Source organism: Chiroxiphia lanceolata, chromosome 7, assembly GCF_009829145.1.
Source record: "Chiroxiphia lanceolata isolate bChiLan1 chromosome 7, bChiLan1.pri, whole genome shotgun sequence".
Classification (NCBI taxonomy): domain Eukaryota; kingdom Metazoa; phylum Chordata; class Aves; order Passeriformes; family Pipridae; genus Chiroxiphia; species Chiroxiphia lanceolata.
In genome coordinates this window covers 8,323,558-8,340,465 of record NC_045643.1, presented here as the reverse complement: position 1 = coordinate 8,340,465, position 16,908 = coordinate 8,323,558, and the positions used below count along the sequence as shown (strand labels likewise).

The window sequence follows — 16,908 nt, the reverse complement described above, 5'->3', positions numbered from 1 at the left end:
ACTTTCCCCAACAAGCTTCTGTAAAGCCCCAGGGTTCCCCAGTTCACTGTAACATCACAAGTGACTCCATTCATTTTCCTGCACCCCTTGCTGTGAAGATCATGCCCCTGTTCTCCTGCCTTCACAGCCATGGCCCATATCCAGCATCCTGCACCCCCAACAGCTGGTTCCACAGCTGTTCTCCATCCCAGCAACTGACCTGCCTTCACTGCTGTACCCGTCAGAAAGTGGGGGGAAGAATGAGGGGAGGAGGGAATAAGGGAACAGGAACCATCTTCCCAGAAACTGATCTCTGAACCTCAGATGAAGAATGACCTCTGATCACCCTAGATTTTGAGAACACCTAGCTAAACTTTCTGCTCATGGCCTCCTGAAGCCGAGCCTGAATAAACACTTGCATCAGATAATAGGAAGTATTGTACTGTCTTAATATCAAGGAGAGAAACAGCAAGCAAAAAGGGGATTGAAAACCTGTTACTGTCTTGTTTTATTGGGATGCTATGAACTACCTGTCTTTTTATCATTAGACAGCAGTTACATAAGGATGCTCAGAGAATGAGTACTTAATGTAAAAAGAAAAATAAACAGTTACCAATATTTATTTAAAATAAATACAGTGCAATAGTTCCCCCTATTGACAGCACAAAATCAAACTACCAATCAATATTTCCTGGGTAGTCCTCAAATAACTAATTCAGTGTCCTGATGTGGTACCCACACAAGCTTACCAGTGCACAGTTAAAAATTGTGAAAATCAGTTGTCTTAGAAAATAATGAAGATTTGCCTAATGGTAGAGAACAGAATTTGGTTGATCTATAAGGTTATTTATCAAATATGCAAAATAACAGCATACAGTCCTACGGAAAGATTATAAAATGTGAGTGCATGCATTCTAAATGAAATGCCAGTATATTCATCAGCAAAACCAGAAACCTAAGTAAAGTTCAGCTTTACTGTATAGCCTCCTATGCTTGCTGAAATCTGAAGGACAGATATCAGGTTCGAGCAGAGACTTGTCAAACTGTGGCTGTATTTGGGGACTGACCTCTTTGGACAAAGGGCAAGTCTGACATTCAGTCTGGTCCACAATTCCCAACAAAAAGCAGTGAAAATATTGTTATTCTGCTCTAGTGTCAGTTCTTTTGAGCCAGTGGCAGCTGAGTTAAATCAGAGCCAAAAATAGCCACTTAGAGAAGTCAAAATGCAATTTGGGACTAGATATGCTTCTGCTCATGAACAGCAACCAAATCATTCCTCCAGCCTTATACACCAAGCTTTCACTTCTGGGTTGTAAAGCTAATGTGATTTTGCACTCTGGTCATTTAGTAAAAAAATAAGAGGCTGAAGAAAATCTTCTACTACATTATATCCTCATCTCACTTAAAAAAACCCCCAAAACATAAAAGAATAACAGAACTAAAGAGAGTCTACTGAAATAGGGATTAGACCATACAAATCTATAAATCAGGATTTTTTCAGACTTCTGTTATGATCCTGTCTCTCTGTACACAAATGCACCTGAAAATTTGCTAAATGCTATTAAAGACAATGCCAAATCTCATTTCAAACACATGTACAGTGAATGTGTCTTTTACCTAGCCAATATTCAGACACGGGTCAGCTGCTGACACCTGTATATGATCTTCTAGAAGTTGCCTTTGTATCAAAGTTTTTCACCTCACATTCAATTCTCCCTCTGCTCTGCCTAGAAAATATAATTATACATCAGTAGTAACACACACCTTCCTCTTAACAGCATCTCCAGTACCTGGCTTTTTCCCTTGAACAAGGATGCACGTTCCTCTCAGTGCAGAGACGGTGTAATACTGCTTGGTTGGCTCCCTGGCAGGTTATGAGAGCATTTCTCTTACTCCAGGTTTGCACAGAATGGCACAGAAATGCTTTGCTCACAGCTGGGGTTTCTGGTAAAGACAAAATATGACAAATAAAACAATAGTCAAAAGGATTTGCTTCAGGGCAGATTTCAGCTGCTTCATGTTACACCAGAGCCATGATACTACTGCTCAAAGTCTGCACTGAGGTAAGATGGGTGTGAAATGGTCGTAATTTAGCATTTTCCACTCACACTGGTTTTAACAATGTTACATCTGCTATTATATAAATCCTCTTTCTAATAATGTACTTCTTAAGGAAAAAGGTACTCGGAACACCTCTCTTGGCATTTACAGATACGATACTGGATCATTAACCCCTTAGGACGGGGATCAAATCTTTTATATTGGAGAGATTCCAGCTATTACCTGGAATGCAGAATGCTGTAGAAAGATGCTCTCTATAACTGCTTGAAAGGAGACTGTAGTGGTGAGGGTCAGCCCCTTCTCCCAGGCAACCACTGACAGGATGAGAGGACATAGTCTTAAGCTGTGCCAGGGAGATTCAGGTTGGTCATCAGGTAGAATTTTTTCACGGAGAGCGTGGTTAACCATTGGAACAGACTGCCCCGGGAAGTGGTGGAATCAGCATCCCTGGAGGTGCTCACAAAACATAGTGCTATGGTTTAGTTGATAAGGTGGTGTTCAGCCAAAGGTTGGACTCGATGATCTTGGAGGTCTTTTCCAACCTCTGCGATTGTCAAGGCTCTGCTGCACAGTACGAATTAGAAAGGTCTATTTATTTCTCAGCCTCCTGAAGACAAACAACTCCCTCCCTGCTCTGACCTTTCCCCAGGTCGACTGTCACGACTCGGGTTCCCGCACGTCTCCCAGCACCCGAAGCAGGGCCGTGCCGGGTTCGGCGCTCCGCCCTGGGTACGCAGAGCCCGGCAGAGCCCGGCAAAGCTTGGGCCCCTCGGGGCTGACTCACAGGAAGGCAGTGTAGGGCCGGGGGCGGGCACAGCACTTAAAGAGGGCGGTGGCGGGACCGGAGGAGCCGCCGGCAGCAGCAGCACCAGCGCTCGGCCGCACCCGCGGAAAAGGCAAGTGGGGCGCCGGGAAGGAGTGGATGAGTGGATGAGTGGATGGATGGATGGATGGATGGATGGATGGATGGATGGATGGATGGATGGATGGAGCGTAGCGCCTGGCGGGACAGGGGCGCACGGAGCGCTGGGGACAGGCGGGACCGCCAGGGACAGGTGGGAGCGCCGGAGAGTGGCTCCAGGGCAAACCCGGCGGCGGCCGGGCGAGCACCTGGGCACACGGAAAGCGGGATATCCCTGCTCTGCGCTGTCCAGGGAGCAGTTGGACGCATCTCCATACCCGCCGTCACGCGTCGCCCGCTCCTGCCGGGAATCATATAATGGTTTGGGTTGGGAGCGGACTTTAAAGGTCATCTCGTTCCGCCTGGCTGCCATGGGCAGGGGCACCTCCCACTAGACCAGGTTGCCCAGAGCCCCATCCAAGCTGGCCTTTAACACTTCCAGTGATAGGCAAGCCACAACTTCCCTGGGCAACCTGTTCCAGCGCCTCGCCACCCTCACAGTAAAGAAGTTTTTCCTAATATCTAAACTAAACCTACTCTCTTTCAGTTTGAACCCACTCCCCCTTGCCCTGTCACTACATGCTCTTGTAAATAGCATTTCCCCATCTTTCCTGTAGGTTCCCTTCAGTTCCCTTCAAGGGCCATCCACAATGAGCTAAAATTGCTTCTCAGCTTTCCCTGTGACTTCTTTTGCACAAAAGGAATATGTATTGTACTGAACATGTCACAAAAATCCCAGTAACCGACCATACCTGTGTGCTTTGCATGCATTTATGCACATGAGCATCCCTGCACCTTACCTGGAAGGCCTAAGGGGGCTGCAGGCTGAACAAAATCCTGCCTTTTTTACTGTTGTTTTTCTTTAGATAAAAAAATTAAGTTTCTTTACTAATATTTTTAGGATGTCATAATCACCAGAATTCACTAGAAATTGCAATAAAAAGTCCCATTGAAAGTGAGCCTTACTATCTGATTTTTTTTTTTTTTTTTTTTTTTTTTTTTTTTTTTTTTTTACTGAGTATAAGTTCAGAAAAAAGTTACAGTTGGATTCAATGATTTTGGAGGTCTTTTCCAGCCGTAACAATTCTGTGATACTATTCTAAAAGGTATTAATGCATCATGATTTGGTTCACTGTAAGTACGTCCAGAAACAAGACCTGGGATTCTTTGTAACTATCAATATAGCAACACAGTGAAACACTCCTGTGCCTTACTCCTGCTCAGCAATTTAAAGAAACAAAGTAAATATTCAGGCAATATTTTTTTCCTCTCAGAATGGAAGAAATAAAAGAGGAGGGATGTGTCCCTGGGCACATTTCCACTGACATATAGTGTCCTTCATACTACACACTGAATCATCCCATCAGCCTTTGTTAAGGAGAAACTAAAACCCGTCACTTTTACTTTTGCATGAGTAAGTACTCAGGACTCCATTACAAACCTTGAGATATTTCATCCTTTTTTTTAAACTCTGACTTAAGAAAAAGCAAAAAGAAAGACCACAGCACTAAAAATATGATGTTTTCTCTATTTCAAATTGCTGACATTCTGAAACCACGATTCAGAACTGGAAATAGAAAAGCTGCTTATAAAAAGGTCAGCTTTCTACAAAAACGTCCATTTTGATGAAATCTCATCTTTTTTTTTTTTCAGGAAGTTTCTGTCAAAAATGTTCAAACAGATCTGTAATTTGTTGATGTACTGCAATGCAATCATTAGCCCCTGACTGGATTTTATGTCTTTTGCTAACACGAACAAACATTCTGATGAAAGGGAAGATCACCTCTGGTATGGGAATAGGGTCATCAAGGACTGAGATCCCAGGGCACAGGCCTTAGGGCACTCCTCTTTTCTGCTCATCCAGGGTGGCCTGTTCTCAACACTGCCACTGACTTTTTGTCCACATGCAGGATTACAGCCTGGCAAAGACTGCCCTGAGGCCATGGTGTATCAGTCTGTCCTGCACTGAAAGCATCACAATGAAAATGGTGTTTTCACCAGTGGGATTAATGATGATGGGGTGTGACCCTAGAGAGCAGGTATCAGAAAGGTAATGTTCTCATGAGTGGAGAGAGTACTCAGGCTGAGGTGTCCTCATGGAGAGTCTGCTCACCCAAAATAATCTCTTTAGACCATGGAGAGGAGCAGATATTCATTCAGCTCACCTAAAATCTGGAACAACCAAGCTTCTATTTCCAGGATCTCAGTAAACAGGAAAAACTTACTTGGAATAGTTTTTTTCACTAAGAATTTCAGAGCCTGTCATCAGGAGGTGCTACTTTTGAGTGACTTACAGTTTTCATATGACTTTATGCTTAGTTGTTTTTTTGTTTCTGTAACATCAAATATAATTCTACGGCAATTTAAAATGGAGAAGATGTACTAGACAAACAATTTAGGTGGTAAAGCAGTACTCTCCAAACAGAAGATGTGGGGCTTTAGGAACAGCACAGTAACACACAACCATAATGGCTTTAGGAAAAACTTGAGTGGTATGAATTCACCAAGAAGAGAATAAATTCATTATTTTCTACTACTCTTCAATAAAAATAGTTTTGACTGGATTTGAAGAGTACAGTCCTAAACTACTTCTCTTGATGAGAGATGCTGTGTAAATCTCACCACTTCATAAGCATCAGAAAGTACCCCAAAACATTTACATTAAGGAAGGGAATTGACCGAGGTGCCTATTCAAGTGTAAAAATCAGAACTTTCTTTTAATGGTCTTGCCCACTTTTCTCCCTCTTCCCCTTAACAGATTAAATTTACTCAAGTACCACCACCTGTTTTGAAAGAAGGATAGACAGAAATGTTGAAGTACATAAAAACTTCAATGAAAATAAGTGATTTATGCACTTTGGATTAGCAGTTCATATTCACTTTTCAATGGCAAACATGTTTCACCTTTTCTTTTGCAGTATGTCCCAATGGAGTCAAGTTCAACAACTGGAAATAAAATTTTTGGAGCAGGTGGACCAGTTCTATGATGATAACTTCCCCATGGAAATCCGGCACCTGCTAGCACAGTGGATAGAAAGCCAAGACTGGTAGGATCACATTTATTCTCTTTCATAATTTTCCAGTTACAAACAATTCTTTTGTTTTCTGGCAGGTTTTAGGGTGCTCATTTATGAACCGTACAGACATTTGTACTCCAAGAACAGTATTCCACCAGTTATGGATTTAGCTGTTTAAACTTAAGGAATATCTGGAGGCAAGGTTTCGCATTTGAACTTACTCCTAAACAAAATCCAATAAAAAGGGTCTAGCTGTAATGATATTACAGGTTTTTCATAAAAAAAATAATGCAAGTTACTTTCAATGGAAGTGTTATACAATTACCTGTTGAAGCATAAAATTATTCATTTGTCCAAAACCACACTTAAAGCTGGATAATTCTGGGGAACAAGCCAGCTATTTCCAGGAACTCTTCTCTAGAAAGTGAATTTATGCACAAATTTGGATTGAATTTACTTGATAGTTATCGTAAGAAAATTCCAAACTAAATGCCAAAAAACCATTATATTAGCTATATCTCAATTTTTCAAGCTAAACCCACAGGACTATTGCACAAAACCCAAGCAAACAAAAATTTGCACAGGAATATAATCTTTCCTTACAGTTTATTGTTCAGTATTTATGGGGCCGTAGGAATGCAGGAAGCAATAAAACCTCCTTTTTGCTAGACTTAGTCTTAGCAGGCATATCTCAAACAGGCATCTGCCATCTGTTGGGCAAGGAAAAAGACTATCCCAAGGACAAGGATGCCTTGCTGTCCAAACTCTACCTTCCTCTCTCTTTTGCTCCTTAATGTTATTGCCCTTCACATCCAAGCTGTACCATGAAGAGCAGAACCAGTAAAGCCTGGTTTTACCTGTGTTTGCGTCCTTTGTCCCCTACATACCCTTCATCAGTAGCTTCAGAGTCTTCCTGTATCCCCAAATAGTTTGGCCAGGCGAAGGCTCATCTGGTGCCTGGTGTGAAGAGATATATCTGCTGACTGGCCATCTGGCTGTTGCCTCCTGGAGCAAGTTATTACTGCCGTTTCCCTCAGTGGAGGTATTAATTTGGATTCCTCTCTTCTACCAACCTGCCAGATTTCCATGAAATTTGTAAGAACGAACTATTTTTTGGACTTCAAGTCTGTTGTCAGCTTTGTCTGAAACTAGACAGCAAATTCAGTAATTATATCTCTGTGACTGAGTGAGAGGGACAGTTTGCATAAGCCCCATTTCCTCTGACAAGTGAGGTAGAAGTATTTAAATATTCACTGGAGCAGAGACTAGAAAACCCTGGTTGTCTCCTCTGGCTGACTCCTCACCCTGTTTTTATAGCTGCATATCTATGTGAGTATAAAACACCTCAAAATCTTAAAAATCAATTATTGGCAAACCTCTAACGATATTCAGGTCACCATATAGTTAAAGCCTTTTTTTGCTACCTAGATTTCTGAACAGATTATAATTTTCTGTACTGATAGACTGACACATTACCCGACACTTTAAACGTGTGGTTCTCATTCACTGATTATTTTTTTTTTTTTTTAGGGAGACTGCAGCCAACAATGAAGCAATGGCAATGATCCTTTTACAGAATTTGATAATACAAGTGGATGAACAGCTGGACCGGGTTTCACAGGAGAAGAATCTGCTCTTGATACACAATCTGAAAAGAATCAGGAAGCTGCTGCAGGTGGGTCATTACTTCAGATGACAGATTGCATTGTAAACTGTTACTGGTCTCTAGAGGCTGTGCCCAACCTCTGCTGAATGTACTTTGTTCCTGTGCACAGCTCAGAGCTGTCCTGATTGCCATAGACTCCAAGCTGCTATGGGAAGGCCAAGCTTTCAACAAGATAATTCAAAATAATAATTCCACTGCTGGTTTGTTTGTAGAACAATAATTCATATTTTAATGCATGCAGCTTGGATACAAGTGCTGCGACTTCTTAGCTCTCTGTGTATCTGTGTTTCACTGAGCTCTTACAAATAAAACTGTATAGTGCTTATGGATGTTCATGTTTATTACAAATGTAGCACCTTTCAGCCACATACAGATATTTAACTATGGAATAAAAATACATATTTGGGGCTTAAGGCAGCACCTGAAAAAGGAATCCCTGTAAATCATTAGCATGTTTGCTGTTTTATGCTTAGCTGGGATTATTGTTGTGAATGGCTTAAAGAATTTTCTGTTAGACTTCTGCAAAATGATATTTATTTTGATTAGCTGAATGTTTCTCTAATAATTGTTTATCTAAGGCAAGGATTCTCAGAGTTCCACTTCATTAGTCACCTACTTCCTGACATCTATCTGTCTTCTGCATATTCTTTATATGCATAAACATTAAACTGAGTTTAATGAAAGTTTGGGGGTTTTTCTCCTCTTTGATGGTGTTTTCCATCAGTACCTAAATGATAATTTCACTGCTTGCAAAACATTTTTTTTTTGAGAGAGAGAGAGACATATACACACACGCTGGTCTGGAAAATCTTACCCTGACTTAGCCAATTTTTTTTTTCTCTTTGTGGCTGTGTCTTTCTGCTCTTTATCCCTAATTGTGGCCTCTTAAAAACATGACAATATTTCCATCACTACCACTTTTTCATCCTGTGTTATGCAAGTGGCCTCCTGTAACTTAAAAATAAAGTCACTTTCTGTTTCTTTTCTGGTTTGTGTAGCAGCACTTTTCATAATTTCAGTACTACTCAAACACCAAATTTACTGAACTGCTTTTGGTTTTAACTGCAGAAAGCTTAATCCTGTAATTTCTCTCATGGTCTTGGCACATTTTATCACAGTAGGGCTGAGACAGAGCTGTCTCACCTTTGTAAAGGGTTATTCCACAGTGAGGTGAAATGTGTGGAAAGAGCAGGACAATGGTGTATTCCATTTGTACGTTGGTGTATTCCCGGCTTAAAAGATAGTGCATTTATGATTATACCATCACAATGTGCACATGCACATTGAACCAGTATATACGTACAGACAAGCTCTACAAAACTAAAGTCTCTCCTTGTTCCTTCTACTCTTTGCACCATGTATTTTTTTCTAAATTTTTTACCAAAACCTGAAGCATCAGTGCTGCATAGTCTGGGAAATTGGGCATACCAAGACAAGCAATCGGGCCTTGGGTGCACACATGTGAGTTCACAAAATAACCAGTGTAAACATGGCCAGAGTGAAAAATGCTTCCTTGAAATCCTGGCATGTTTGGAAATTATATCACGAAGTGCTTCACGAAGAGCACAAAGCAAAGGAGGCTTACTCCAGACAGACAAAAGGAGGACAGTTTTAAGTGATTTGTGATTAAACGGTTTCTCAGGTGGCAAGAGTCTGAGTCACAATTCCAGAACAAGCCAAAATGCTCGGGCACCCCCATTACAGCTGAACAGCTGGGTTACAGTCACCATGTACTGGTTACAGGAGCACCAGCGCTGGTCTTTTCCTTCTCTAGAAAGAACAACAGTCAAGTCCATATAGAGTAACCTGACCCATCATTTCATTCCATTGCTGGCTCTGAAAGGTAGTGCCCCACAAGGTGCAACATGAACCAGCTTGTTTTCTCCATCACCCTGTAGCACTGCCAGGCCCTGCCTTAGCAAGCTTTCTCAAGCAGGCAGGTCCCTTTGCTCCCTTGGCTTGCAAAGGTCTGGAGATTTGCATTACAAACTCCTTGAGAGGCCACGTGTGATACTGGAATTATACTGCTTATTAAAAAAGGATCTGAGTCTTGAGCTTTGTAGTAGAATGTTTCCAGCTGAGCAAAAAAACCCAACCGCTCTCCCCATCACTAATAACGCTGGCCTATCTCCATTACATCAAGACAGCAGATAACCTGTATTCAGATAAAAAGCTACTCGTTTCAAATTACACATGTGAACCACCAGATACAGATATTGGAGTTTTTCCTGACCTTTAACACTATCACCCACAGTCTATATTCTGATTTCCAGAATAATTTATGTATTACTCCAGCCTACTCCAAGGCTGGAGTAGGTCCAGGCCCTTGCAATATTTGAGAGTCGTTATTATTATTATTTTTTAATAAGACAAATAACTTAAACTCTCTTAAGAAATCTATGACACCAGTTATTTGGATGTTTGCGTTACATACTGTGTTACAACTTTTAATTTTTAGAACACAAAAGATAAATCCATTTTCAGCCAAAGTATGGGCTGCATGTTCTGTAGAGCTGCACAGGCAGTCTCCTGGCTTCAGCTGTTAAAAATATTTCTTCATTGCTTAGGTAAGTACATCAGGAAAGAAATGCTATAGTAGTTGAAATCAGCTGATAGCCTATCTTTGTTATTAACTGTCAAGCGTTATGAATGGACTGTGAACTGTACATGACACATAGCATGGACAGTATCTGCCGTAACGCTCTTAAATTTGAGTATGCAAATTATGTACTTATGGGTCTAGTTTTTTTAATGCATCACCGGTTGCATTTTATTGCTGAATATATGCAAAGTTTGGAGATGGGCATTTGGCTTCCCACCCACAGCTGGAAGCCCTTGCAGATACCTAACTCTTGTGATTTGAGCTAGTTTGTGACAGTTTCATGAGACAACGCCAGAAGAATGTGACTGATGTGCGTAGTGGAGTGCCATGGCTCCTTTTGTCCAAACGTACCACTCACAGAAAGGGAGGCTGGAAGGGTACGCCGTAAAACTAATGAGATTTTTCACTGACTGATGAAAGAAAGAGTGGGTTCCTAAATAGGAGAGGAAGCTGCTTTTGTAAACATCTTTTCCTTTCTGGTGACTCTGAGAACAGTGTTGGTTTGACTTTCTCTGAAGGTTTGTTACCATGAGCCCACCTTTATCTCTGCTTCGCTCTCTAGTGCAGGCACTTCTTTGAAATGTCACAGTTCACACTCCTCTTCCTTCCCCTCTCTACCACACACACAGAAATACAGGCACATGCACAGCGAGCACACACACAAAGCTGTTCAACCTCAATACACGATCTGAGTACAATCTTTTTGGATTATTTTGAGCCAAATTGTGTTACCATATTGAGTAATACTCGACAAATGAGATAATGCTGGAAATCATCCCTTATCTCTACGTACACAGCGTTATACGTTGAGCTATACTAAAGGTTCCTAAATACTATGGCAATAGTAATAATAAAAAAGATTAAATTAGAGAACACACAGAAGCTATTCAGAAGGAATCTGCAGTTCTTGGTAAAACACAAAATGAGGGACTAAAATTTAATCAGAAATACAACTGTAGTGTTAGTGAAGAGCAACCTTAGAAGAGAAAGCAATGCACGCTTTATAAATGGCTTGTGCAGCTGTTTGTCAGACAGACAAGGACTCCTTAGGATCAAGGTTCCTGGTGCTGCTACTGAATCTAGAGATAATTATGTCTAGGACCTTCCAGCGCCATAGCCAAGCACACCTCACCTGAAAGATCTCCCTGGGATTCTGTTTTGTTATAAAATTGAGAAAATGTTTTATTTTGACCTTGACCTGAAACATCTTGACATAAATATGTCAGTTGTTCCATGAAAATAAGTAGTGAAAGAAGAGAGAATTTGCCTGCCTCATAACTGTAATACAGTTTTGGGCAATCTTGGGTGTTTTGAAGGTCAAAGAGTAGAACTCTTAGCAGAAAGATGGGTCTGCCTGGCACCTTTGCTTTTATCCCACAGGGACCATCCCTATTCTCTCACCATTAGAGAAATAACTATGGAACCTGGCATTTTTTTGCTTAGACTGCTTACATCTTCAAAATTATCTGGAGGCAAAAAAGAAACACTGACCAAGAAACATGCAATTTGTAAAAGTTGTAAGCACTTGAAAATAGTGCTGAGAAACTTAGTTAAGCAGCTGTGGTTACTGCTAGCTCTCTGTAATTTGCTTCTCTATTTCCTGCTTTCATTGAAATATCACTTTTGACACTAATCTGGTATAAATGCACATATTGTATTAAAATCATGGTCAGCATTTTAGGTTAAAATCCTTCATATGTACTTCTTACATTATTATTACTTCTCTAGTCAGTAAATTGGATTCATTTTTATAGCAGAGCAGCCTTTGGTTTCTGTGCTTTTCAGTGGGATACGGAACAGCCCAGTCACTTTCTAATGTTAAATTCTTTGTCCATCTTCCTGCAGAGCTCCTGCTCCCCCCAGCAGTGGTTCTGGAAAGGGAAGAGGCAGAAAATGTTCAGAGGCAGTGGAGGAAAGAGTGGGGAAACTATGCCTGTGGTTCTTTCTCCTTCTTAAAACCTAGATGGAGAAAAGCAAAGCAGATTAGTCACAAGGAGATGGTTTGTGCTGTTGCCATGACAACAAATAGTAAAGGGCAGATGTTAAGCTCAGGAGAGCTGCCTAGCGCTTCAAGGAACCAAATTGCAGGTGCAACAGTCTGCACAGCCTTGGCCCTTGAACAATTACATCCTAGTTTTCAGAAAGAATGTTTTCACATGACAGTGAACCTGTCCCTGATGTAAGCTCCTGTACAATACTCAAGTAGATTTAGTACACAAAGACGAGTGGTGGAATGCAGAGACACTCATGTAAGACAGGCACTGTCCACATTCCTGCCTCATATGCCAAAATCCTCAGTCAGTGAAAAGCAGCCAGGCTGCAGTGCACCAGAGGAGCCAAGGCAGGGGAGGCTCAGAGTAGCTTGGGAATTAGAGGTGGCCACTACACACCAGTGTCCCACTGTTCCATTTAGGAATGATGCTGGTGGACAATTGCCTGTAAGTCTCTAATAATGTTCAGTGATGTTCATCTCAGGGATGTCCTTCCCCCACACACTCCAAGCTGGAAATCTGGAGCACTCATTAGGTACCTACTAGACAAGAAGCAGCTCCATGGAATGCAGCCTGGCCCAAGGGTGGGTTCAGGTGAGCTCTCAGGAGCTGAAGAGCCACTGTCTGTGCTGTGCACTACAGTGGGTGCAGGATGACATCAGGACAAAAGCAGGAATTCCCAGAATCATCCTACTCATAACTGAAGCCCTCATTTATGCTCTAGACTCAAGATAACTTCTGAAAGCAATCCTTTCCCATTAATGGCAACATGCATCTGTGTCACATCACTGTTTATGGTATTCAGGGGGAAATCTGATTACATAAATCTTCCTTTATAAAAGTGAAATAACAGATTTCAGGAATAATAAGAAGGGCTACTCTACTCATTTACCATTGAAGCCGAAGTTAATGAGTATATTGTGTGCTCTGGGGAACAATTTGCTGTAAATTATGTATATTCATGAAATCCATTTAATACTCACAGGAGATTCTCCAGTATTGGTGAACTTTACCCAATCACCAGCCCTGCTAGATTCTAAGATGAGGGGAGGAGGGGCAATGGGATTCTACCTGAATGAGCAGGTCTCTGTGAACACACACCACTAACACGTTGGGGTCTGCTTATAAAGGGAGAGGTCAAGCAGAATCACCAGATATGATGATTCACACCAACCAGTTATATAAAAACAAGCTTTTGGAACTTCTACTAAGTAGCTGGGAAATAATACTTTAGTTACATATACTTTCTCCTGCAGAGGTCTGTTTTGGTTTTTTTTTTTTATGGAAAGGTCTGGAACAGCATCTGAAAGTATCTTCTGTCATCTTAAACAACATTATGGCACTTCTTTCCATATAAAATTTACTCTGTTTCTACACAGTACAAACAAATAGCATCTTGCTTCACATGATGCTACTTAAAACAGTAACACAGTAGTGCATTCCTAATTCTGTGTCATGTTCTTTGTTATACTGCCCAGTTTGTTTCTATTTGTAGTGGAAACTGAATATCATTGTGCTTCTCCAGACAGAACTAAAATGAATATATAAAGGTTTTTTAATTCAAATGACTGTTTACATAAGCCTCTATATCAGAAAGGTACATGCATGAGGAATCCTAAGATTATTTATTTCAGTACCTCAAAGAAAGGGGACAAAATAGCATTAGATCTGAAACAGGACATTCCAGTTGGTACTCGACAAACAATTCTAATAAGCCCTGTGCTGAGAAACAGCTGCAAAGAGTGGAAAGAGCCATTGAAGTTTACGTTGCAGTTTCCTGTTATAGCGTACAAAAGGGTAAGAATGGAACAAAATGGAGAAAGTTCCTAATAAACCACAAAACATCCATTTCAAGATGTTATTTACACGTATTTAGCGCTCATGCAGCCTGCCAGATCAACAACTCGACACGTTAAAGTGGGACATGTGTTTTGAACCAGTGTGTCGTGCTGCCTAACACAATTCAGATTGTGTTAGACTGCCCCCAGTGAGTTTTCCAGTTCAAACATTAAAGCTGTTAACAAAAAATGTTGGCATTCAAATGGGAAACCCTGCATAGAAGCCTGTAAGCTAAAGCAGCTAGCTGTCTGCTCTTAGCAGTCACAGGCTGGTGACTGCACGTCAGCTAACAAGGATTATAAAAATGATTGATACAACACTGAAAGAGGTTACCTATTAGAAGTAAAATATTTTTGGGTTTCTAGTTATTATTTAAAGAACACAATTCTAACAGTTTATAAAATGTTTCAGTTTGGTTTTGTAGGACGAATAAGAGTTAACTTACAGACAGGGGTAAAAAAACAAGGAAACAAACTAAATAACCTCCTGTGGGCTTTGTTCATTCTGAAGTATTAAGACCTCAGTTGCAGTTGAACATCTGCCTGAGAGATTATTTAATAATACTCAGGTCTTTGAGTCCAGAAGAGGAGGGGGAGTTGGGGATCAGTCCTCTGTCCTCTGCTGGTTTACCCTTTTTCATAGGGAACACTGTGTTTTTATTTATTTTCAAATAAATCTCATTTAAAAATAAGAAGTTATGTATTCTCAAATAAATCTCATTTAAATAAGAAGCATCACTACATTATTTATCCCTCCCTGGCTGTACAGCTCTACTGTCAGATGATGAGTTCTAGAGACATGTATTTTCTGTAGCTGTATCTCACCCTACCTGCTCAGAAATCTGCCATTTCTATAGACTGTTCCTTGACTGATTTTAGTGGCTGCTGGGTGGGACTCAGCAGTGGAATTTGAGAGGTAGACAAAAAGACCTCTGCCTTCACAGCTCATTCACTGTGCTTTTGCAAACAGCTTTGCCTATTGCAATTTGGGTGCACATGCCCTGAAAACATTATGATCTTTTGGAAGTTATGCATCATACGCTATGAGAAAAGCAGAACTACAAGGCTACAGACCTGTGTATTAGGACTTCCCACACATCATAGGAGTTTTCTAAAACAATGAGGTTGCCTTTAAGCTTTCTCATGTATTTTGAGACGGGGAAGGGGAAATCTAAAAATAAAAGTATAACAAGAGCAGTCTAAATAGGTAGTGTCACAGGTACTTCCTCTTAAAGACCTAGATAAAACTGAGCCATCTTTCTTGTAGAAAATGATTTTTTAGTATGAATACTGCCTGTTTAAATACAGGGTCTCAAGAAACTCCCAAGCAATTCATCTTTATCGGGGTAACATAAGGACTGACTCTTTCTTTGTATTCTACTACTGTCTTCATCAGACTTTCTGCCTGGATGCATAAACAAAGGTAGAAAACAAATCAAGGCAACATGTTGTTTGTTATATTTGAAGGTGAAAACGGGAAATAAGTGTGTACGGTTATGCCTTCCCACCCACACATTTCTTTGAGATACACAACAAAACCAAATCTTTCTTTTTTTTTTCTCCCTGGTTTTTGATTTTATGAAAGATGAGATATTTGCTTATCTGGAAAGATGCTGAATATCAGAATTTGTAAAATAAGCATATCACAAGTGAATAATAGGGAAGGAAATGTATTTTTGCTTGACTTTGTAATCCTGCTTCCCGTCTCCCCTCCCTTCCATCAGCTTCTCTGAATATTCATTCAGTATGAACAAACACATCGGTGGTCATACTAGTTAAGAGTTCTAAGCCTCCAAGTAAAGTTCCTATTGTATACAATTAAAAGCTCAAGAAGAGTTTTTCTAGCAGAAATTAGAAAAAAAGCCCCACAGATGATGTTTTTGATAGTTGGGAAAAAAAAAAAAAAGAGAGAGAGAGAGAAAAGAAGGGAAAACCCAACCAAATTCTGAAGCGCTTTTTCAGAATTGGAAAGCACTAAAACCTACTCAAGTCCTTTTTTAATGTCACTTTGAAAACAAGGAGATAACCAGGTAAACCCCTGACTGACTTTCTAAAGGTTGCACAGCACATCCTTTTACAAGTAGAGACCAACATTCACTAATACCTAATCCTCTACTTTAACCACTGAAAACAGTCAGTTGTGCAAGTAGTGCACATCCAGTATTATGGATAGGTGTGCACAGGACATAGAGACCTTTGACACATGAAAAGCAAGCTGCCACTATTAGTTTGATTGGGAGTGATCCACTATGTGATGGAACTGCCCACAGGAAAACCAGCTAAAACATGAAAAATTAAAAAAAGTGGAAGAAAAGAGTAAGAGAATGAATCTCTGGTCTAGATTTCTTTCATTTGTCTCAGAGAAAGCAGCAAATTTCAGATGCTAAAACTGAGAGTTGTTTGGTGTTCTTTTTAAAAGCACATATATTTTAAAGTGTCATAATATTTATTTTAAAGTTTCTTTATGATCTTGCAACTTACAGAATCAAATCTTGCATTTCCCCAGCCACTGTTTCATGCATCTTAACATACCCCGAATAGTTCAAGCTGTTTTAAAATTTGGCTAAAGGGTTTAAATTCTGCATGCTGTAATGTATAAATTGTTTTTGCAAAAATGTCTCTTTGTTTTTCACCGTGATCTAGTAAGATATTATCACAACAGATGTCTCTGGAGCAGAAAGAGCACATGCCAGGTGGTAATAGGAAGGTTTTCTCCAAGGAAATGTCATCAGCATTCACAGAAAATTTTCACCTGTTCAGAACGAAAGTTTAATTTCCCTTGTTTGTTTAAATTTAGCATCATGCTGGTTGTTATTAAAGAAGAAGCCAGTCCAAAAAAGATCATTTGGTTTT

The 16,908-nt window shown here is 40.4% G+C and overlaps 1 protein-coding gene across 1 annotated transcript in view; it reads left to right on the top strand.

Annotated features, from left to right (window-relative positions):
- Positions 1–2,766: 2,766 nt before the first annotated feature.
- STAT4 (signal transducer and activator of transcription 4) overlaps positions 2,767–16,908 on the top strand; it is a 43,574-nt gene continuing 29,432 nt past the window's right edge. Inside the window, exons 1-3 of the mRNA XM_032693659.1 lie at positions 2,767–2,940; positions 5,860–5,988; positions 7,489–7,633. Of these exons, the coding sequence (XP_032549550.1) occupies positions 5,861–5,988; positions 7,489–7,633 (273 nt within the window). The 5' untranslated portion in view covers positions 2,767–2,940; position 5,860. The remainder of the gene's footprint in view (positions 2,941–5,859; positions 5,989–7,488; positions 7,634–16,908) is intronic.